Here is a 24,499-nt window from a genome sequence, read left to right as displayed (position 1 = left end):
GTGGGAGACCCCCAGATGATTCAAGCTGCTTCTACTTTGCTTCCTTGGCTCTAATAATAGTTAATTTAAACTAAGATCAAAGAGACAGACAAGAAGATCAATTGGTCTTCACAGGAATTATTAAAAAGCCTGCAAGGAAACGATTTTCTCTCCACCTGTGATATAATGATGCTTGATGTGGCTGCAATAAAATTAACGACCACTCATTAATTCATGCAGTGCTTCAAAACTTCAGAGTTGCCAGAGAAAAATAACTCTGAAATCTGAATCAAACATATCAAATATCAAAGCTTATGAACACTTGTCAACAAAAAGAGAGAAAAGGGGAGAGAACAGCACACAGCACTTGATTTTTACTCTAATAAACACTGAAATCAAATCTTTTTGTTTGTAGATAATCTGAAGCTGCTGTCACCCAGAAAAGAGGGTGTACAGTAGCATCTTCAACTCATGACATATTATCTTAAAAAAAGGGTAACACTTTAGAATACTGTTCTTACTAATTCATTAATCAGAGTTTCTAGAATGTTAATAGTGCGTTACACATTTGTTCCTGTGCAGTTATTCGTTAATGAAGTTTAACAATAAAATCTGTTATAAACATTCACAAAACCACAAACTATGAGTTCAATAATTTGCAGAGCAGAATTAGGACTGAAAAATAGTGATGCATAGAATATAAACCTTTATATATTTCTTTACCATGCCATTAGATGTAGGCTACATGAATCAGAGAGAGATCCAGAAAGATTGGGAGCATTCAGGTAACGACTGGAATGAAGAGGCGTGTCTACGAGGTGCGGGGGCGGGGCTACACGCTCTCATATGTAAAGCCACTATTATAGAGACAGGTGTACAGTAATACGGGAGTCATGCAGCGCAGCCGTTCGCATGAAGCGATTAAATGTTTACCATTAAGTCAAAAGGAGCATTTTTCGCGCGGTTAGAGTAATATTGGGAGCGTTTCTTTTTTCCAGACTACAGCCATGTGATGGCATATGAGTCGAGTGTAATGTAACAATCCCCACCGACGCCTGTGCAGTTTTTACGTTCAGTGACATGACATGGACGGCTGAGTGTCTCATTGAGAGCGGATGAACTGAAGAACGATGTCGGACCAGGTAAGACGCTTTCCCGTGCGTGTGTGTGTGTGTTTGTGTGTGGGGGGGTTGTAGGATCCTTCACAGGTTTGGGATGTACGCCGGTGTGTACACACCCTCTCTTCTTCTGCAGCCTTATGTTGACTTTGTTTATGTAGGAGTGATTGTGTTTTGAAAAACGGTCAAAAATATCGGTTATCTTGATAATCACTGTAACTTAATAATACGTGTAAGTCTTCATTTTATGGTCGACTAATTATTCATGAGCCTGATGATTTGCATACTACTTCAATATTCATGATGATATTCAAAATGATGTTGTTATTCAAAGTAACTGTTACTTAAGAGCTGGCCTTGGGCTACCTCACCCCAAGCATCATACTAGATCTTATTGTTTCACTGTCTGATTCACAATAACGTCTATGATTAATTAATTACCTCCTTTCAATTAGTATAATTGGCTGTCTATGTGTGTATTGCATGTCTGACACCGGATCAGGCGTACAAGGTCCCCGGCACACCTGCAGTGCTGCGGCTAGATTAATTGCCATATTAATATTGATGCCAGTTGCCCTCACAAGCATACACAGTAAACAGTTTAAGAGCTCTCTTGGTGATTTTGCTTGATAGAGATAGATGGACAAAGCCCTCAACATCATTGAAACTGTGAAAACCCTTTATTTGCCACTCTTTCTAAGCAAGTGATGCTTGTTTATGTGAATGGACACACTGCACATTGTTTTGACCCACTTTCGTATAATGTGCACTGCACAACTTAAGTCCCAGAGGATCACAATCCTCCCCCTTGCACGTGAATTGTTTTGATACATTATTGATTTAGATATCATATGGACTGACATTGTTCTTGGTGTTCAGTTGGATTGGATGAAGATGCTTCTCTCATCTTGATCTTATCTGATGATTTCACAGGATTATGGCTTAACTCTTTCGGCTGCACCCCAGCTCCGCAGGGGCAGCACCCCCCTGCCAATCAAGCATCAGCTGAGGAGAGAGGAGGCTGTTTCCGAGGATTACGATTGGACGCCTGGGCTCAATGAGCCTGCGACTCCGCAAATCAGCGTCACCAATACCCAAGATTCGCCTTCCCTAAAACTGCCGCAGCAGAAGTACCACGGACCCCTTCGGATAGTCCTACTGGGCCAAAACGGAGTGGGCAAATCCTCTCTGGCACTTTGCCTTGCTGGACTGTCAGACAGATCACTCTCTATAGACTCTGAAACCCAAGCAACCGGTAAATATTATATTTATACAGCTTTCTTGTGCTCAGCATCAAGCGTCAGGATGCCAAGGACTGTACTATTTTTAGATTTGCTTTGGATGAAACACACTTATCACCTCACAGACACCGAGATCACTAGCGTAAGGCTCTCAGGGTTTGATTGGAAATAGCAGAGTGGGTGCCATGCAGGCATCCATCTTATCTCAGGTCTTTCATCATCTTGTGGCTTAACGAGGTGGGAAAGAACCAGCAGAGTGATGCCTCTGCACAGACCCTTTCTGCACAAACAGAGCATGTCATATAGTAGAGGATAAAGAGCCAATCAGACACACAGACAGTTTTTTTTTTATTCTTTAACCTACCTGAGCTGAGTGTTCTTGTGCATCGATTCTGCACCAGCTAAATTATTGTTACACAACGTCTCGAGTCCAATTCTGAACTTGCATTTCAAAACTTCTTTTGTGTTCTTTCTACAGATAGATTATTATACATTTGTTCCCATGAAATTGCCAGTTTCTGCTCAACTGCAGAAATAAAATGAGATGCTAACTGATTTTATTTTATCCTTGAGTGTATGTTTTTTAAAGATGTATCTGTGTGTGTGTTGTAGATGAGGGTTACCAGCGGCGAGTGACTGTGGATGATGAGGACAGCTCAATTTTAGTATTTGACAGTTGGAAACAGGTGAGTCAAAAACTCTCCCAAATGCATAAAAGCAGGTTTGCTTTTGTCTTTTATTTAGTGGCTTTCAGAATTAGTTTTGGTGCTTGCAAGGTGGGAGTGTATTATTATTCATGAAATATTTTGAAATTCTGCAATTAACTACGATCGAACAGCTTAACTTACATACTTAATTCTTAGTTTATTAGAAAGATAATTTCAGTTTAGGCGTGCTCTATTATACTTTTAATAAATTTAAGATTACAGCCTTTTCCCTCTGATATGCGTTGTTAGAATGTTCAGCATTCAAATTGTAACGAGTAGCTGTGATGTCATCATAATATATGCATACTGAATTGTGATTGTTCTTGCCATCCCTGTGTTACGTAAAAATGTATAGATGTTGAATCATCTGACAGAAAACAAGACTCATACTTATTGTCATGACAACAGCAAAGTGACTGATGCAACGTGTCATTTTTCACTGAACTGAAGTCCCAAATCCTAAGCTTACCTAACATGATTCTTTTGCAGCCTTGTGTGCGCCGGTATTTGCTGTAGGAAATGTGAATCTAGTCTTCTTATATCTTCACTGCAGTGTTGGGGAAGCTACTTTGAAACTGTAGTTTGCCAAGCTACAGATTGAACATCATTTATGATCTATTTTTTTTCATAATTTATGAATTTATGTCTGATTCTGCCCCCTTGTTCCCTTTGTCATGAAATGGTCTCAAATGCATCTACTGAACTATGGTGCTGATTGAGACTTAATTATATAATTCATATATAATAATATAATTTATATTTACTCAAATATGTTATACATAACAAAAAGTAAACACCCAATACATAACTGAGTAGCATTTAGGCTTATTACATATTTTGTTACCTACAGCACTTAAAGGGATAGTTCATCCAAAAATGTTGTTTCAAACCTGTATGACTTTCTTCTGCAGAACACAAAAGAAGATATTTTGAAGAATGTTGGTAACCAAACATTTATGGTTACTATTGACTTCCATTAAATGGACAAGAAACAGACATATTTTATCAAAAAACCTTCTTTGATGTCTCACAGATGAAAGAAAATGGTATAGTTTTGTAATGATGTGTGGATGAGTGAATTATCCCTATAAAACACCATGCAGGGACAGGATGAATTGAACCGCTAGATTTACTAAAACTAAATCTAATTTAGTGTTAGCACTAATTCTAAGTCTTAGTTAACACTAACACTTATTAGTTAACACTAATAACTAAGTCTAACACTAATTTACTGAACAGATGGTCTAACACTGCTTTAATTGCATTGCATACATGTACAGTAAACCATTAATGTAAAAATCTATTGATTGAGCAGACACACTCTTTTAGTGGTTAAGAAAATAGAGAGCGAAGGATAGAGAGGTTAACAAAGACATAAAAAGACGGGATGCAGAGAAAGATGAGAGAAATAGGCTCTTGACCCTCCAGCCAAGGTTTGTCTGTTGTTTGTCATTTCTGTTTCCTTTCACTTTAGGGCAAATTGTTTTCAGTTTCCCGTAATTTGTTCCATTTCTGCTGAGTGTAACTGGCGGGTTTAAAGATCCTTTTACAAGCATTTTATTTGTACCCTCTATAAAATCAGCCTGGTCCAGTTTTCCTTGTTATTTCTCAGTGAATTATGACCTCTACTTTTACATGGTAAAAGCCACTTGTTTGGCAGTAAACTAAAATGATCTAATGGATCAATACACTGTGGCATGTATTATTAAGCTTTTCTGTCATGATTCCTGCTTTTGCATCTAAATAACAATTTAGATGCAAAAGCAGGAATATTTCAGAATTGTATGTTTTCATGTCATTAATATGACAAATCTAGATTGTCAAGTGAAAGATGTATGGTACTAAAAGTATACTGTGGCAACAGGTTAAACTTATACAATACCATTCAAACTTTTGGGGGCAATAAGATTTTATTTTATTTTTTAAAGAAATTAATGCTTTTATTTTGCATTCTTGGCTGGGGTTTTGGGGTTAGCTGGCTTGTTTAGAGACTGGTCTTTGATGCTGACCCTTGTGAGCAGTGCCATCTCATCCATCTGTGTGATTTAATTATTTACGTTCATCTTCGTCTGGGATTGACTTCGTCTTCATCATTAATCAACCACCCTTTCCTCTTTCTTTGATGGTACAACCCGTTTGACCATCGCTTAAAACATAGGACATTCACAGAGTCCTAAATACCAGTTAAAATTAGACTCTTGCTGTTTGATGTTATGTGTGATGTATGTATTTCCTTCACACCTGCTCGCATGACAGGCTAAAGCATGTAGTGTGGGTGTATCATCCACTCATTGCTCTGTTTATACCTGGAACACACAGATGCATGTGCTTATTTAGTGTGAGTGTCTTTTCTGTGTCACTAGAAATTATTCAAACACCTGTGAATGTTATGTGATATCATAGGGTTGTGGATATAAATGTTTGACACACCACTGGGGTATTAGGTTGCCTTTAGCCATGTTGAATATTCAAATTTATTCAAATCCCTGGGCAAAATTTACGTGACCTTTTTTAAATGATGTTTATGTGTCATCAGATCTCTCCTAAATCAGATGCTGTTTGTTACAAGCATGAATGTCAGTAGTGATACCGCTATCACAGAATGACTGCGAGTTTTGGATTTATTCCAGGGCAAAGAGGGTGAAAGCAGTGGCTGGAAAAACTCCAGACTCCCCCCATTCCATAATTTCTCTTTCTCTATCTTGCCATTTTTCTCTTTCAATGCATCCCTCTTTCTCTCCGTCTAACCATCCGGCTCTCTTCCTCGGTGGCACATCACATCACATCACGTGACCTCTGACCTCACCCACTGCGTTGCATTCTATACCCGTTCCCCGGTTGCCATGGCTACTGGTGGTTATAGCAAACAAAAGGATCTCAGATAAACTATGCAGTGATTAATTTTTATTTTACAGATGCAGAGATTCAGCGCTGCCCTTATAGCTTTATGGTTCACTGATTTCAATCTGTAGCTTATGGATTGAAAGCCTCATCATGAAGAACGTTCAGCTGAAGTCTGCATTAAACAGTTACTTTGTCTTTTATTTCAGGGTTTATTGGAGTAGTGGTTAGAGCTGCACAATTGATCCAATCAAAATTGATATTTCCTTGCATGATAAACCATAAAAGGCTGTGATTTAATAAAAGAAAAATATGCAATGCACTGCATGCTTCAAAGTGAATTAGTGGTGTTCTGTTTTGTCTGTAGTCTACTACAATGACTCCCATACAGGAGTACTTGGAAAGATTTTGATTTTGCTTCAACAGAAATCATGACAATAGGGTGAAATTAGGGCTGTCAGAAAATTAAGTTGTTAATCACAAGATTTTTTTTGTTCTGTAATTAATGCCTTAAAGGGTTAGTTCACCCAAAAATGAATATTCTGTCATTAATTACTCACCCCGTTGTCGTTCCAAACCCATCAGACTTTCGTTCATCTTCAGAACACAAATGAAGATTAAAAATTTGAGACCTTTCTATTCTAACCATCCATTGACAGTCTACACAACTACCACTTTGACGCTTCAAAAAGTTCATAAAGAGATCGTAAAACTAATCCGTATGAATTGAGCGGTTTAGTCCAAAATTTTCTGAAGAGACTCAATCACTTTATATGATGAACAGATTGAATTTAGGCTTTTATTCACATATACATTGATCAGCGAACATTAACAGAAACTCAACCGAACCTGCTTGATGCGCAAGAGCAAACCTCGATAATAACACGAGAATGAACCTCATTGGTTCTCAAACGAGCTTGCTTTTGAGCTGCTGTTTACCACAAATAATGTGTGAGTTGATGAATATGAATGAATATGTGAATAAGAGCTAAATGATATCTAGTATATTAGAAGTCAAAAAGTACTTGGATGAGTAGCTAGAGCCTTTTTGAAGGGTGTGTGGGTGTACAATACATACTCCATAAAAGTTAGAGAACACTGATCTGCTACACAAGCTCGAAGTACTGTATTTGTGGCTGTATTTACATAGAGGTAGCCTATATTCTCCAAGAGGTACAAAAACATTTTGGCTTAAATGTGAACACTCAGCTAAACTAAAGTGTGAGAATACGGTGTGATTCGCTTAAGAGTAACTCAATATGTCTGCAGCAGAATGCGGGCAAAACATGACTCAAATACATGAGGCATTGCTTCAAATTGAGTTATTGCTTACTGGTTTGTTGTTTCGCACACTCGTTTGGATGCAGGTCCTGCTCATTCAATGCTTTTATGCCTTTTGTGATTTTCTTTGATCCAGGCAGCAGCAAAATGATATGTTAAATGTTCAAATCAAATTTCTCACAATATATTTAAATTGAAGTATGTTTTTTTTTTTTTTTTTAAATCGTACAGTCCTTGTAGTGGGGAAAAAAAGCAATATAAACATTTATCCCTTGAGTATCTTTAAGACAAAATGTAAGCATTACTAATTAATTAATAATTAGTGACTCAGTGAAGGTCAGCACTTTCCTTATTGTGAAACAGGGTCAGCATATTTGGATGCAGTGAAGAGGGTGCAGTAAGTTTACTCTAATGTTGCGGTCTGTTCTGTGGACTGCAGCCTCACTGTCAACTTACTGCATTCACTGAACCATGGAGAATTGGAGAGAGAGCGTGAGAGAGAGTGAGAGTGAATGAACTCATTTTCACACAGTGCTGCATCACTAGCTGCAGAGGATGCAGGTCTATTTTGGTTCTGTTGCAGATTCACCAAGTTCACCCATTCTACACCTGACACATAAGCTCAATTAGAGTTTGGATTACGCACAGGCATTCATTCAAACATGCACATGCTCACAAACGTACTGTACAATCACGTACACTGCCCCGAGTCTAGCCTCAGTTAGCTCTGAGACTTGAATTGCTTGTGACAGCGGGGGGAAGAATGGCTTTAATAAGTCATTCTCTTTCCTAAAATAGCTGACACACGGTCAGTAACGTCCTTACGCAGGCTGAGGACGCATTCAGTCACCCGCCCAACCGTTGGTAGGCAATGGGAATTGCGTCACACGTCGCTGCTCCGTTTTCTGTGTTCCAGCATGAGTGAGTTCCAGCACGGGAGGCATCAGCATGCTCTAACCTCTCTGTTCACCTATGTCAACTACATGAGCCAAAAACTCAACTTGAAATCAATTTGCAGCCTAAATAGGGTGTGAACTGTTTAATTTTTCTATTGGCCACTTTCAATTGAAGACTTAAAATGAAACGAAACATGGAATAGTGCAGTATAAACTATTGTTCTGTGCAGATGATCTACCACATTTGTCTGAATTATTGTGGATACTGTGGCCCACAATGCAGTGGGCATTGAATCTCCTTTTCCGGTGTATAAACAACTTGTTTGTGCACAACTGCATTGTGGGCCACAGTATTCAGCACAACAATTCAGACAAATGTGGTAGATCATATAGATAAATACTGTAGATAGATCAATTTAGTACATGTTATTAACCTTGTTTACTCATCCTCTTGTTGTTCCAAACCTGCCTGACTTTCCTTCTGAAACATAAAAAAGATGTTTACTTTCAAAGCATTTTTGCCATACAATGAAAATAAATGCTGACCAAGGCTGTCATTCTGCCTCATATGTTCTTTGGAACAGCATGAGGGTGAATAAATGATGACACGACAGAAATGTCATTTTTGGGTGAACTAGCCCTTAAGCATTAGCATTAATTTCAGACATTAAACATGCAACGTAACAAAGTAATGTTGCATTCTACTATTCTACTATTTGATTATCTTTGCATATTACTGCATGTACTTGTATGCTATTTTCATAAAATAGTATGCAAGTAATATACAGCATACTGTGCAGTATGAACTAGTATGCCATTCTAAACATAGCCCAGAGCAACACGACACAAGATGCTACCATTTCTTGTCACTGTATGGTTGACAGACATGACATGAGCTGGTAGACTAGGGCTATTCGACTTGGCTATTATTAATAGATTACTTTGAGGTGAAATATTGATGATGCTAAGTGGCTCATATGGTTTTTGTTTACTGGGTATGGCCCATTGTGTGTGAACACAGTTTGTAAATGTGTGAAGTATACGTCTGTTTATCTCACTCAGAGTGTGTAGTGTACTGCTGGGAGCCTTATGCTTAAGTACAGCTACAGCTCAGCCCTAGTGTCATTATGGACTGTGAGCTTTTTGTAACGTTCATTAGGGAGATGTTTTTTTCTTTGATGATCGTGTGCTTGGCAGAGAAAGCGGGTTTTTATTTCTGTGGAGGTATGTGTGCTTTGTGTTTATAGCAGCAGAATTGGCTTGTTCAGCGGCTGAGAAAGCACTTTTAGATGGGATGGTGTACTGTAAGTCTGTGTGTGGGATCTTGGGCCAAGTGTGTATGTTTGGGAGGAGGGGATGTGGACAGATGGTCTGTGGTGACTGTCTGTAGGGGTGTGGACCTCACTCAGTGCACAGAAACAAACTCGGCACACGGTTAAGTCTCAACATCCAATTATTAGACTCGACCTCTCCCCCCTACGGAGTAACAAATTAAAGTCTCTTATGCACCATGAAATCCCTCTCCATATTTAAATATATTAGTTCAAATGCTTATTATACTAAATTTATTCTATGTCTTATACTTAATCTGTGGTGTGTAATTTTTTATGTATTTATTTAATTATGTAATAATACATCATATTATTCAATATTAATATTATTTAATAACAGCCATCCAGGGTGTCTCCCAGCCTATGGACCAAGATGCTGGGATATAGGCTCCAGCATTCCCACAACCCTACATAAGACAAGCGGTTTGGAAAATGGATGGATGAATTATTTAATTATATTTAATATTCCATTTAATTATATAATTATGATATTCATAATATAATCATATATACTTAATTTTTGTATGTTTATATTTATTTCATATCCTCTCTTCTCAATAAAGTTTATCTTGTTTAATTAAAAAAATATATTTAACTGGTAAAGAAGACAAAATACTGATGAAATACAATTTTTTGCAATGTTTTCTCTGTATTGGCTTGTGGACCAGACCCTGGTCTGATTTCCATGTAATCTTCCTGTGCCAGACGTGGCCAGAAGAAGGTGTGTTTGTGTTAAATGACCCAGTAGAGAAGGAACACAGTTCTTGGGAATGGGTTCACTGTGGGAGATGAGTTGCGGGAAATTTTAATTCCATGTTTTGCCCAGATTCTAATCTCCTTTATGACCTACCATAAACTCATTTTTTTCTCAACCAAAGGCTTAACCACAGCAACAGGAACAGAGAGAAACAATTCCAGGGTTTTAAAGCTGAAGTATGATTTCTGTACCACTAGTGGCACCAAAGGGAATTGAAAGATTGATTTCCAAGGGATTGTTTATCTTCAATAGAACTGTTCAGTTTGTGAGCCTTGAGTTCCCTGTGGAACTTGCTTTGGGTGTTAGAATAGTAGTTTTCAATGTTTCAGTACCGGTAAATGGTTAACATTACTTGAGGAGATTTTCATGTTTTGTTGTACAAAATAAATGACACACAATCATACCTTAAGCATATACTTTTGTTTATGTTAAACATATCTGTCTGTCCGTCCGTCCATAGCATCTATGACACACCTAATGTGTATTTTTTGCTCTTCATTATGTTGAATTAGCACTAAAAAGTGTCCTGCCTTTTTGGGCAAGTGAAAAAGAAAGAAATATAAAATTGTCCTGAGAGTCCATTTTACTCCTACCAAAATTACTTGAACGCATTTTATGTTGCAACTAACAGAGCAATATTGAGATCACCGCAGTGCTTAGACTCTAAGGGGAATTCAACCTACAAATTGCTTACTTAACATCAGAAACTGCACTACAATTTTAAAGAAGATAAGTTTAAACAGAATATGCTCAGTGTGAGATTATGGTGGAGAAATAGTCAAAGGTATATTTTGTTCCTTTTAATTAAGTCTTTTTGCAACATTATAAATACCAAAATGAATCTTCCTGACACACACAAGCACTTCATAACGGTAAATGTGTTTGTACAAAAAGCACCATGGCGTGTGGATGAGCATTTAGCTGGATTAGTGTGAAGGTTTTCATTAACCTGCTGTTATAGGGTTGATATATAGACCATTTCAGCATTTATTAAGAGTGCAGGATTTTATAATCTAAATCTGCACAAGAGGACAAAAAAGCTGGCAGGCATATTTGCTGACAGCATTATACGGATTTTATGTGTGTGTGTGTGTGTGTTTCATAACTATAATCACATGTAATAAGAGTGTGTGTTGCAATACCACTGTAGGCTATACATTTTCACACGCACACCTGCCTGTTTGTACTCAGAGCCATTAAAAGCTATCATTTTGTGTGTGTATCTGGTCATGAAAGGGCAGACAGTGACAGATGGGCCTGTATTTTGGTGGAAGAGCTCGATGTTATTAGTTAGATACTGCTGTACTCTCTCGTCTTGTTTCTCTGATGGAAAGACCTTTTGCTTTTCCCGTCCGGCCCCTGAGAGCCCCTCCATCACGATGAGCACTATCGACCGTGTCGTGCTGTCTTCTCCGTTCATCAAGATACGTGTCTGGTCCTCAGCGGAGAGAACCTCCTCCCCGTGCCCTTCCTGCGTGGGGTTGTGGCAGGTGGTTGAGCCCCCCTCTTCCCCGTTGCTTCCGCCCCAATAGACTCTTCCTCTCCAGAGAAACTCTGCGTTTCTGAGGTTGTGTGAATCGCACCCTCCGGGGCCGAGTGCGATTGGCTCGGCTGCAATGACAATTTTTTAGGCAACTCTCCAGAGGGCTGGAATTTGCCTTTGGGGAAAAGGGGATGTAGGACACAGGCTTTCCATCTATTTATCTGTTCCTCATTCTGTGTAGGAAATTAAATAGGAAGCGTTCCATAGGGGACGGATACATTTTCTTTCTACCCTCAGTTCATTAAAGATGGAGTGACAGCAGTCTTGTCATAGCTGGCAAGAAGAGAAAGCCCGACCCCTGTGTGACCGTACTTTGGCGCTTTAAAGCGTTCGTGGTGATGTTCTCGGGGGGTAAACGCTTGACTGATACATCTGCTGCCCTTTCGAACACACCTGAGCTCAGTGGCGGCAACAACGCTGAAATTGTGAGGTGGAACAACAACAAAGCCATCCTAGATTTGAGGTTATCCTCCTTAAATCCCGCTAATCCTCTTTTTCATGGACACAAACACTCCTGAGCCCCACACTAACAAAAACGATCCTCCTCTTATTACTGACCTACCGTACCAGTGACAAATAATCATGTAATACTCTGTAAATAGCCTGTATAATAAGCACTCACAGTTGAGCTCTGCTGTAATTGGTATGTCTGTGATTTGATTTGATGTGATTGGCAGGAGCTGTCCACCCTGCAATGCGAGGTGTGCATCCTGGTGTTCTCGTTGACGGACAGGCGTAGCTTCCACCGGATCGCCCAGCTCCGCCTACTGTTAAGGGAGACGCTGCCGCACACCCCCATCATCCTAGTGGGCAACAAGAGTGACCTTGTGCGCTCCCGTGAGATCAGCACAGAGGGTAGGCCTGTTTTTAATCTACGTCTATGAGCACAGATCCCATAATTCAATGTGATTCAACGCATGTTGCATAGCTGGGAGAGATTACATGCAGGGAATTAAAAGAATAGGGTTTTAGGTCAAATGAAAGAATAGCGTTTTATAGTAAATTAAACATTGTAAACCCAAATACAGATGCAGAGATACTAAAACAGAAAAAGGAGATACTGAGAGACTGATAGTAATATAAAATAGATTTAAGAAGGAGAAGGACCAATTATAATTCAATATGCAAAAAAGACCAATTGGAATTCAGTATGGAGATATTAGAATAACATCATCGCTGTCAGATACAATGTTGTGTCTACACTGGAAACATTACTTTTAACGGTCAGTATGGTCAAAATATTTAGAAATATAATAAAAATCATAGAAATTAATTATATACACTACCGAATTGGGTTTAGTTCAAAAGCTGGGTTCGGTAATATTTTAGTTTAATTAAATTTTAATTTTAAATTATACTTTTATCAGAAAAGACACCTTAAGCTGATCAAAAGAGACAAAGACATTTATAATTTTAGATTTCTATTTAAAATAAATTCTGTTCTTTTGAACTTTCTATTCAGCAAAGAATACTTTAAAATGATCACAGTTTCCATAAAAATATTAAACATAAAAATAAACTAAAAAAATAAAATAAATATATATATATATATATATATATATATATATATATTATTAATTAACATTATTTTATTGATAATAAAAAGAAAAGATTTTGAGCACTGAATCAGCATATTAGAATGATTTCTGATGGATTGTGTGAAGCTGAAGGCTGGAGTAATGATGCTGAAACTTCAGTTGTGCCATCATAGGAATAAGTTACATTTTAATATATATTAAAATAGAAAACAGCTATTTTGAATAGTAATAATATTTCACCATATTGATGTTTTTACTATATTTTTACTGTATCCAATATCCAACTTCTTATAGGAAATATAAGAAAGGACTTTAGTGTCTGATGCTTTCAGACTGTCAAAAATAGAAATAGGGCATATGTCAATATCAAGTGTTTTCAGTGCTAGGAGCTCCATTTATAACTGGAGCAAACTCGTTTTTTTGTGTCACGCTGCTGTAGGCTACCAGTGTGGTCATGTGAGACTTTGAATGCCGATGAGAGTCAACGGGAGGTTTTCAAACTTTTTTTTAACAAGCTAATTTTAGATTTTCTAAAATATTTATATTTTATTTTAAATAATGTTATTTTCCCTGAAAATAGATATTGCACTGCTAAGGCTGAGATTATTAATAAAACAAAATAAAAATGGTGTCTGTATGTTAAAGTTGTGATAAAATGGAAGTAGTGACAGATTTTTTTCCGCACATCTGAGTGATACGTATTATTGGAAAATAAAAAAATGTAGGGCGGGGACTTGGTGCTGCTATCCATCGGTTGTAGATTGGATGGAGATTTGCGAGACTCCAAGAGGTGGACTAAAATGATTGGAGAAGTTCGGCATACATCACCAGAAAGTTTTACCAAAAGATTGAGTTATGTCATTTAGATAAAAAATTACGAGGTAAAATAAATACAAAAACATGCATGGATGAATTATTAACAGTTAGATCAATAACATGCATTTAGAAAGTATACAGTCATTTCATGGCAACTTTAAATGCTGTGAGAATAATGATGTGGAACTTTAATACAGTAATTTAGAGTACAGATCCCATAATTCAACAGGTATTTTGAAAAACACAGTCCACACAAGGTCCCTTGTGGTCCACCTCTGTCTGCCACACTTATGAGTCATCTATATTAACCTTGCTGCTGTGACTCAGCTTTTGTCTAAATGCTTCTATCTCCATCTGGCCGTATTTATATAAGGGGCTTCGTGGATTCCTGGCAAGAAGAGATCACTCAGCTTATCGGCATGAACAGGTGCTGCTAGGAGACGTGCATTGGTTAAGTGGACACATTAGGGGCTGAAATGGTATATAGATTCTCTTTTCTGCTGTTTTCTCAGCAGGGCAGATACACTTTTGTTTCAGTGACTAACTCAACAGATAAGTGTACATTTTAAATGCAAATTAAATACTTGTTTTTTTAACCCAAGTCATTTCAATTTAATTTTAGTGGTTCCTGCGACGGTATTTAGGAAAAAAAGTCATACACAATGTATGTGAAGAAATTGCTTTTGAAAATACACATTGGTGGGTGGTTGCAATAATGTTTTTAGTGGTTGTTAGGGCTTTTATACTATAATATTCTTTTATATATATCTGATAATTATATATATGATTGTTTGCAATTTCATGTTTTCTGCAACAGCATTTTAAAGATAGGGAAGGCAATTTCGTAGAGGCTAGCAATCGCAAATTAGCTTTAAAATCATAATATCCCACTCTCCTTTTAGAGCGTCTCCAAAGCCACATCTCCTTCAAAACACATGAACACACACAGCAGAGTCTGCAAAGCGTCACGACACGAGAAAGGCGTTAAACTGCCTCATGTCTCAAAGCACACAACATAACAATAATAATGAACGTAAATAACTCACAGAGCTCTTACTTGTACAACCTGACTGCTGCAGATTCATTTAGCCATTGATAGTTTTGACAGAAACGCATAGCCTAAATATGAGTCACAATGATTGAATGCAATGATTGGACGAACATTTTTTGGTCCTGAGACTTCCACAGAAGATATAAGTACATGTTTTAATATTTAGACCACTTCTATTATTGATTGCTATCAATTGCTATGAAACTAAGAGAGTTTCAACCAGTTGAGGAAAAATGTGAGTATGCATATATACATACAAAATTGAAAATTGTGTTTTAAAGTTGCATATAAAATTCACATTGCCCAAAAAGTCTCTCTCTCTCTCTCTCTCTCTCTCTCTCTCTCTCTCTCTCTCTCTCTCTCTCTCTCTCTCTCTCTCTCTCTCTCTCTCTCTCTCTCTCTCTCTCTCTCTCTCTCTCTCTCTCTCTCTCTCTCTCTGTTTGTCATGCTTGGCATGTTTGGGACATTTTTTTTGTGTTTGCTCTGTATTATCTCACCCACAATGTGCTGGTGTTACTATCTTTATGTGTGTGTGTGTGTGTGTGTGTGTGTGTGTGTGTGTGTTAAAGTATGCCAATGTTAGTACACGCTCTCATATTCTCTCCCTCACACCTTTCTTTCTCTAATTCTCTCCTTCGCCTGAGTGAAGTGAACCCCCTGTGTCATGTGTTTGCAGGACTGTGATAAGGAGGATAAGGAAAAAGCAAAGCTTAGTGGGTTGTAATCATTAAGAAAATGGTGTGCAGGCACTTTTATGTATTAGAGCTGATAACAGGGCGGTGCCATGGGAAGGATGATATCAGAGGTGCTCTATTCTTTTGGAAAATTACATCCAGTATAAGCTGTATTCTTCTGTTTCAGCAGTCACATGATTTTGCTGCTCATCTTCCATATTATGACCAACTGCAGGGCAAAGGAATGGCGAATCAAAGCAATGAGGAAATTGATATGCATTTATATAACCCATTTCTAAATGTCTACACTCTCTGATATTGGTGCTATATGGAGATAGATTGTGGATTTTATATATATAAATATATATACAGTATTTACATGTAAATATTTGTTTAAATAAATGCATGCATATGTGTGTATTTTTATATACAAAATAATTATACACAGTGCACACACATTTATTATGTAAATACAAACTTTTATTTTGGATGCGATTAATCGTTGCCCAGCACTAAATAGATGTCCACGAAAGTTAGATTTAGTAGGGTTTTTGCTAACTTGGGATTTGTAAAAATGTTTTCAGAGACCTTGGATCAAATCCAGTCCAGTCCAGTCCAGTGTTTTTCTTGGTATCTCTGTTCATATGTTTTTGTAATCACTACCATTACTTTGTGATTGGTGGGAAATTAGCGGAAAAGTCTACTAAATAACTTTGTACATTGTCAAAAGTAAATGGCCATGTTGTGGAGGTTGCAAAAGTGCTTATATGCAGTTGCTAAGAGGTTATTTAGTGTGTTGCTATGGTGTTCAGAGTGGTTGCTAGGGTATTTATATTGTGTTTTGGGTGGTTGCAAGGGCATGGACCATTGGATGCTATTAAGTTCTAAATGATTGCTATACGTGGTTATGTGTGACTTCTTTTCACAAGACAATATACGTAAACTCATTAGATTGCATAAATAAATAGTATGAGAAGGTTAAAAAAGCTTTAATTAAACATACAGTTCATTCATATTTTCAGTGAATGTTAACTTTGACTCTGTTTTTTAATAATACTTTTGTTCAATAAGGATGTGTTAAATCTATCAAATATGGCAGGAAATATGTTTATAATGTTGTAATATTACAGTTTCCACAAAAATATTAAGCAGCATAATTTTTTTTTCAACATTTGATAATAATTATAATAAATGTTCCTTGAGCACCAAATCAGCATTAGAATGATTTCTGAAGGATCGTGTGACACTGAAGACTGGAGTAATGATGCTGAAAATTCAGTTATTTTATAATAATTTTTCATAATATTACTATTACACTGTATTTTTGATTAAATAAATGCAGCCTTGGTGAGCATAAAATACTTCTTTAAAAAAAACTTTAAAAAAAAAAAATCTTACTGGCCCCCAAATTGTAAATAGCAATGTATGTTTCTTTAAATTGGACTGAGTTGACCGTTGATATCAGATTTGATTGCATATTTGAAACAAACAGTTTTAGAGATGATGGTATGTTGCTATTCATGTAAAACAGAAAATAGCTCTTACAGAGATGGCTACAGAGTGCCTTTTAAAGACACTTTGATAGCACTCTTCTCAAGCTGCACAATTTGAATGCATCTTTAAAGGGTTAGTTCACCCAAAAATGAAAATTCTGTCAGTAATTACTCACCCTCATGTTGTTCCAACCGCGTAAGACCTTCGTTCATCTTCGGAACACAAATTAAGATATTTTTGATGAAATCTGAGTGCTGGATCACTTCTCCATAGGCTGCTAGGTGACCGAAACTTGCTGGCCAAGAAAAGTTATTAAAGAGATCGTTAATATAGTCCAAGTGACTACAGTGGCTTAATCTTAAGTATATCAAGCGACGAAAATACTTTTTGTGCGCAAAAACAAACAAAATTAACGACTTTATTCCACTATTCATTTCCTTCTCTCTGGGCCTCTAGTTGGTTCACGTAGTGTTTTTGCGCTGCGCGTCTGTGTTGCACGTCACCACGTAGGCTCACTATTGGCCGACGCTGGTCATGTGTGTGATGCGTGTTGACGTGCAACACAGACGCGCAGCGTAAAAACACTATGAGGCCCAGAGAGAAGGAAATGAATAGTGGAATAAAGTCGTTATTTTTGTTTGTTTTTGCGCACAAAAAGTATTCTCATCGCTTGATATACTTAAGATTGAGCCACTGTAGTCACTTGGACTATATTAACAATCTCTTTAATAACTTTTCTGGGCCAGCAAGTTTCGGTCACCTAGCAGCCTATGGAGAAGTGATCCAGCACTCAGATTTCATCAAAAATATCTTAATTTATGTTCCGAAGATGAACGAAGGTCTTACGCGGTTGGAACAACATGAGGGTGAGTAATTACTGACAGAATTTTCATTTTTGGGTGAACTAACCCTTTAATATCCAGAGCACAAAACTGTATGGGATGAGTTATGCTCCGAAGTTGAATACTTGGGGTTAAAGGTTTGAACAAACCCCTAAGCCTAAGTATGAGCGTCAGTAAGCACCACTAACAAGCACATCAGATTGGTGTATCACAGAGAAAATGACCTTGTATAAAGTACAGAGGACGGTTATGCAGACACATCTGTGCTCAGCATATTTATTCCTCCGGGTGCTGCAGCTAGTGTGGTCATCGATTCGGAAATGTTCTGAATCTTTTTCTGTCTATATCTCGCTTCCTGCATCCGATACAAACACACAAGCGCACACACACTGTGTACTCAGCTTCATGTAAATGGGTTTCATTTACATTCTGTATTTGCGAGTCAGCTATTTGACGCTGACATTCAAGCCGTATTTAAACAGGCACACAGACTCTGGATGCATACAGCTCTAAGGTTATACAGGCTAAATCGTTGAAACAGAGACGCCTAACCTTATACAAGTGAAGATGAGTCAATAGCCATAAACAGAATTTACAACTCTGGACTGTAATGCTACACACATACAGTAAATCTCCTGTCTGCTGTGGCACAACAAATGGGTTCTCCTTCTTCTCTCTCTCTCTTTTTTTTTTTTTTAAGATAACAGGGTCCATTGTTTTATTGGGGTAATATCTTGCGTCTTTTATCATTTATTATTTTCCCTTATGTTTGTCTATATTGTGAAATATTATTGCAAATGTTTTCCACTTTAATATATTTTAAAATGTCATGTATTTCTTGCAGAATTTTCAGCAGCCATAACTCCAGTCGCATGATCCTTCAAAAATCATTCAAATATGCTGATTTGGTGCTCAATATATGCATTTCTTATTTTTAAGCAATGTTTAAAAACAGTTGTGTGCTGCTTTAATATTTAAATATATTTTTAAATATAAATGCATTATAAAGGTCTTTACTGTCACTTTTGTACATCAATTTAATGCATCCTTTGTTAAATAAAAGTATTACAGTTTTTCTAAATCGCTTTGGCACATTTTTCGAAACAGTCTTAACATTCTCTAAACTGTAAGTGCAAGTGTCACAACTGTTTGCTGTAACATCAGAACTCTATAGTCTGCAAAATGTAATTACTCACCCAAAAGATTTAATTCATTCTTCAAAACCTAGTTTTTGTGTCTGTAAATTGGCCAAAGCCACCAAAATAAAAAAGTATTTTTGTCAGCGTGTGAGCCGCACTGGTCATAATGTTTAGATGTTTTTTCACCATGGAAATATTTGTTAAATACAAATTTCAACTTTTTAGTTGACACTGTGTTTTTTTACACTATACAAGAATGTCAGTTTTGTCTAGTTGAATGTCTAGTTTTTTAGATATAGATTTCAGCAAGTAAATTTACTAGGAAAAGTCAATACTGTAGTACTCAAAAAGAAAAATTATATTAGGTGTCCTTATCTATTATGTACTTACATAAAAAAAAAATACAGTGTACTTATTGTGTTCATATTGTATTGCAAAACACTTTTGCTGCTGTTGAGGTGGGATATGGGAACGGTTAAGGACAGGTTTGGTTGAATGGGGTGGTTTAAGGGGTAAGGGAGTAGTCAACAGTGTCATTCTAGATTTAAATTGAGCGTCAGCGTCAGTTCTGGCAGGCCAGGTAGTCAAGACGCTGCTAATGCTGTTTGCTAACAACACTGTCCCGTCAGCTGATCTGCTCCAGCTGAGCTGCATTAGCTCGTTAACTCCCCTCGCTGCTCAATGGCCAAAGCTCAAACAAGGCGCCCTATTTAAAGCACATTCAGTTGCTCATACATACTTGCTGCTCGCTTCTGCTGCCCACCACCTCCCCAGCTCCTCCTTATGCATAACATGGTATTTGCTTTATGTCATGTTGCCTGCTCTGTTCACAGGGGGGATATTTTAGCTCTCACAGTCCTAAACTGTGTGAGCGTTCCCTAATGCTGCTGCTGCTGCTGTCCTCTGACTCTTTGCTATTTCATGGTGCTCATGAAAGGTCAGAGGACTCCCTGAACAGAGCCATACCGCCAAATTCAATTCAGGAACATCAACCTGTTTGCAATCTATTCAATATAAATTCTTTAATTATTTTTATTGTCTGTGTTCTTGACTTAATGGACCTGACAGAACTGTAATTACATGCAGGTTTTTTTATTTTTATACAAGTACAACGTAAAAACATGTACACAATAAGTGCATTGTATCAAATTATTCATTTGCTGTAAATGTTAGTACATAGTAGCTAAAGACACCTAATATAAAGTGGGACTGAACATTTTTATTTATACAGGACATTTGTAGAAATGTGGTACATGTAAACTGAAAATTCAGTTGCTTGTTCATTTTTACATATTCTATTACAGTATGTCTTCCCCTAACACCAGACATTCTTACATATCTTCCTATTGCTCTTCCACGACAAGCAACTGTGTATTTTCAGTTTCTACAAAAATAAACTGCTGTGCTGTTTATGGATTTAGATGTTCCTGCATGTTCAAAAATGGCAGTGATTGTGCTGGGCAAACTCCATATAGCCTACTGTACACTTCCTAACTTGATTGGTTGATTGGCACAATTGTTATTTCTATTTCACTACAATGGCAGGCCATTTGTCAATTCAGCAGACATAGGTATTTATGGAATTTACATGCATGTCTGACAGATTTTGATAACTGAATGGATCATTTTGAATGTGTAGGCTCACACGATGAAAGAATGTTTAGAAGTTGTGAAGAGTTTGACAGTTTCACTGAGAATCAACTCATCAGTTTTGATCAACAAGCCATGTGCATTTAGATGTTGTGCAAATTGTAGACAATTGTACTTACTCTTTTGCACACATGTGCCAAAACACATGCAAATTGTTTAAATTAATAAGAAATCCAAATCTGATGTGAACAAAAAACTAATTGTTCAGAGACATGAACTTATTTTTTTGAGAAAAAAAGTCTCATTCGAGAATTGAGCCAAAGCGATTGAGAAAAACTGTAATGGCTTCCAAAAAGCAAACTTTCTGACCCCAAAGTTTTGAATGTGTATTTTCTGTTTTCCTTACATGTTACATATTATCCTATATCTTTCACAATGTAAAAGGCTTTGCTAAGACACTGTTAAACAATTAAACAATGGGGCTGTGCCAACGATACTGGATCTTTATGATTAAACAGGCTTTATTTGCTACTGTACCTTTAAGACCTCCATGTAACTGAACTCTGTTGTGAAGCCTCTTTGCATATGAAATAAGTAACAACACTTGCTAACGGGTTGTAGGTTCACGATCGGATCCAATCTAGTTGACACTGTTCCATCCTCTCAATAGCAGTCTCTTCCCAGACAGCAACATAGTGTCTGCCCAGATCCGGCCCACATCTGGTATGTGTGAAATCCACGTGTACCAGATGCTGTCTGGGTTTGCAAAGCCTGTGACAGATTCTCAAAACAATCCATGCTGAAATGTGTCACACAAACTGCTAATGTTTAATTGGTAAACAAGAATTCCATAAACATCAAGCCACTTATTTCTAAGGTTGAGATCTTTCAGAAGGCTACAATGACCTACAGCCAGGATCAGCACAAAGTTTGGTGGGCTTGTTGTTAGTTATGTACTTTACCGTCTGAAATAGTATCTTCTAATTCTAAAACTTATCACATCAAACATTTTTGTTTTATTTTACAAAAAGTAAATTTCCATGATACACCACTTATAAAACTACACCTCATCTGTGGATTGGCATGGTAAATGTCTGTTTCCCGTGTTTTTCTCTCTGTCTCCTCTGTTTCTTCTCTCAGGTCATGTCACTTATTCACAATGGTGCCGTCTAGTCGAAATCTAAAGTGATCTAATTCAATCCTGTCCACACACCTCCGAACAAACACACCCACACACACGGCAAGCATTTAGCCTTTATTTCTCCTTTCCTAGAGCCCCTCCGTGCTCCATTAAGTCCCACTCAATTGATTCAGTTATCTAACGCTAATCTGTGTTGATATGACAAGAGATTGTCAAACTCCATCTGCATCTGTATCACTCAATCTCTCTCTCTTTTTCTGTCTCAGAGGCGCACTCCAGCGCAATGATGTTTGGCTGCCTGTATCTGGAGCTCTCCGTCTCTCTGGACCACCGCACCAATGACCTCCTAGAAGCGGCTGTGAGAGCGGCCCGGGGCCACAGCCTGGGGCCCGGCTGGACGGAGGGGTCCCCCTCAGCGGCCCGCCGAGAGAGCTTGACCAGCAGGGCCAAACGCTTTCTGTCAGGGCTCGTCCCGCGCTCCCACCTCGGCCGAGACAGGGACAGGGAGGGCGACAGAGACCTCAGCAGACACAGAGGAAGCAGAATGCTCAGACAGAAGTCACGTTCTTGTCATGACCTCAGTGCTCTAATGTAACCGAAAACCACAGAGAGAGAAAAGGGAGAAGAGGTGTTAAAGGAGGCTAGAGGAGAAACTGCATGTGAGATTGACAGGTGAGGAGATAAGAGACAGTGTTGCCACACCACTTCACAGAGGAGATAATTCTCTGGAGATATTACCTAAACTAGTATGTGTGAAATTATTTGTTTATACCAGTCTCTCAGTCATTGAATGTGACAGTGGTGCAGCGAAACCTTGCAGCGTGTAAACTATCCTGACAGAACATGACCTTTAAGGTTGCGAGAGGCCTGGAAACGGACAGGCCGACACACATAAAGCGCTGGATATCAGTATAATGAGCGTATCATGCTGACTGCGACAGGCTGTGGCGATAGAATAGCTCCTGTAGAAGTCCCTGCTGAGAAGCATGCTGACACAGCACGGATGCAGAATCGTAGTAAAAGTTTTGTAGTAAAAAAAAAAGGCCCACCGGCACAGAATAAGATACTTTAGTTAATGCATGGATTTAGCTTTTTAGCTTTTCTCACTCTACCTGCACAAGAATAGAATTTTCAGGTTTAAGGAAACCAAATAAAGTGACCAGTCATTGAAAAAACCCTGTTGGTCGATAGGGCTGCACGATATTAGAAAAAAAAGACTGACATTGCGATTATTTTGTTTTTCTGCTAAATAAAAAAAAATACAGGAATTTTCACCAGGTGACTTTATGGTTACTGAAAGAGTGTGAACACCCACATTTTTCAAGTTTTTCCAAATTATTCGTCCCTAAAAGTATGATTCACACACACACACACACACAAAATCATTTTTAATATTTAGTTTAAATTATTTTTATTTTATATGCCGATGCATTCCTTAAGAAAATCACCGCAATCATTCTAGAAATATTATATTTTTCCAAATATCGCAAGGAATAGTTCACTTCAAAATGAAAAATCTGTCAGCATTTACTCACCCTCAAGTTGTTTCAAACCTGTATGAATTTCTTTCTTCTGCTGAACACAAAAGAAGATATTTGAAGAATGTCAGTAACCAAACAGTTGATGGACCCCATTGACTTCCATAACGTTTTTTTTTTCCTACTATGGAAGTCAATGGGGTCCATCAACTGTCTGGTTACCGACATTCTTCAAAATATCTTCCTTTGATATCTTCGAAATTCATACAGGTTTGAAACAACTTGAGGGTGAGTAAAATAATGATGACAGAATTTTCATTTTGAAGAAATCTATTCCTATAGTTGCTATATTTGGAAAAATATAATATTTCTAGAATGACTGGGGTGATTTTCTTGAGGAATGCATCTGCATATAAAATAAAAATAATTTAAACTAAATATTAAAAATGACTTTTTACTCTGAAGATTTTTTTTTCAGTGTGATCATACTTTTAGGGATGAATAATTTGGAAAAACTTGAAAAATGTGTGTGTTCACACTCTTTTAGCAACCATAAAGTGAACAGAAAAGAAAAAAAAATCTCTTTTCACTTGAGTTTTCATAGACCACATTCCCAGTGTTTTTGACCCATTCAATCTGACTATAAAATAATAATTTTTGTACTGTGAAAACAATCTAGTATTTAATTAAGATAAAAAATATTTTATTTGTAGTAACTGTAAAATGACAGTTCTACATTTTATGTCTTGATTTCTTCATTTTTGAACATTAAACTATCCAGCATTGTTTGCCACTGTGTAAATGAACACAGTGCCATGCTTCGATCTGAAACATGCAGTGCATTTATTTATTTTATTAAATCGAAGTCCTGGTGTTTTGATAAAATCGATATCGCAACATTGGTTTAGTGAAATTCTTTCGATATATTGTGCAGCCCAATTGGTCAACTACTAATTGGAATAATGTTATGGTGGTTATGGCTCTGAGAAATACTGTGTCCTAACCAGACGTAATCTCGCGTAGCCTGGCATCTCTAGAAGAA

The 24,499-nt window shown here is 37.5% G+C and overlaps 1 protein-coding gene across 1 annotated transcript; it reads left to right on the top strand.

The window, feature by feature from the left end:
- Positions 1-838: 838 nt before the first annotated feature.
- Positions 839-23,226, top strand: rem2 (RAS (RAD and GEM)-like GTP binding 2). The gene is made up of 5 exons (XM_084119389.1): positions 839-1,121; positions 2,031-2,352; positions 2,951-3,024; positions 12,372-12,549; positions 22,246-23,226. Exons 1-5 carry the CDS (start codon positions 1,110-1,112, stop codon positions 22,572-22,574), a joined length of 915 nt encoding a protein of 304 aa, XP_083975515.1. The 5' UTR covers positions 839-1,109; the 3' UTR covers positions 22,575-23,226.
- The last annotated feature ends 1,273 nt before the right edge of the window (positions 23,227-24,499 follow it).

The sequence above is a fragment of the Abramis brama genome (assembly GCF_963993115.1).
Source record: "Abramis brama genome assembly, chromosome: 7".
Taxonomy (NCBI): Eukaryota; Metazoa; Chordata; class Actinopteri; order Cypriniformes; family Leuciscidae; genus Abramis; species Abramis brama.
This window is presented reverse-complemented; position numbering and strand designations above follow the sequence as displayed.

Coding starts and splice junctions, on each gene's coding strand:
- rem2 (XM_084119389.1), top strand. Junction 3,025..12,371: donor TATTTGACAGTTGGAAACAG/GTGAGTCAAAAA, acceptor TGTGATTGGCAG/GAGCTGTCCACCCTGCAATG. Junction 12,550..22,245: donor CCGTGAGATCAGCACAGAGG/GTAGGCCTGTTT, acceptor TTTCTGTCTCAG/AGGCGCACTCCAGCGCAATG.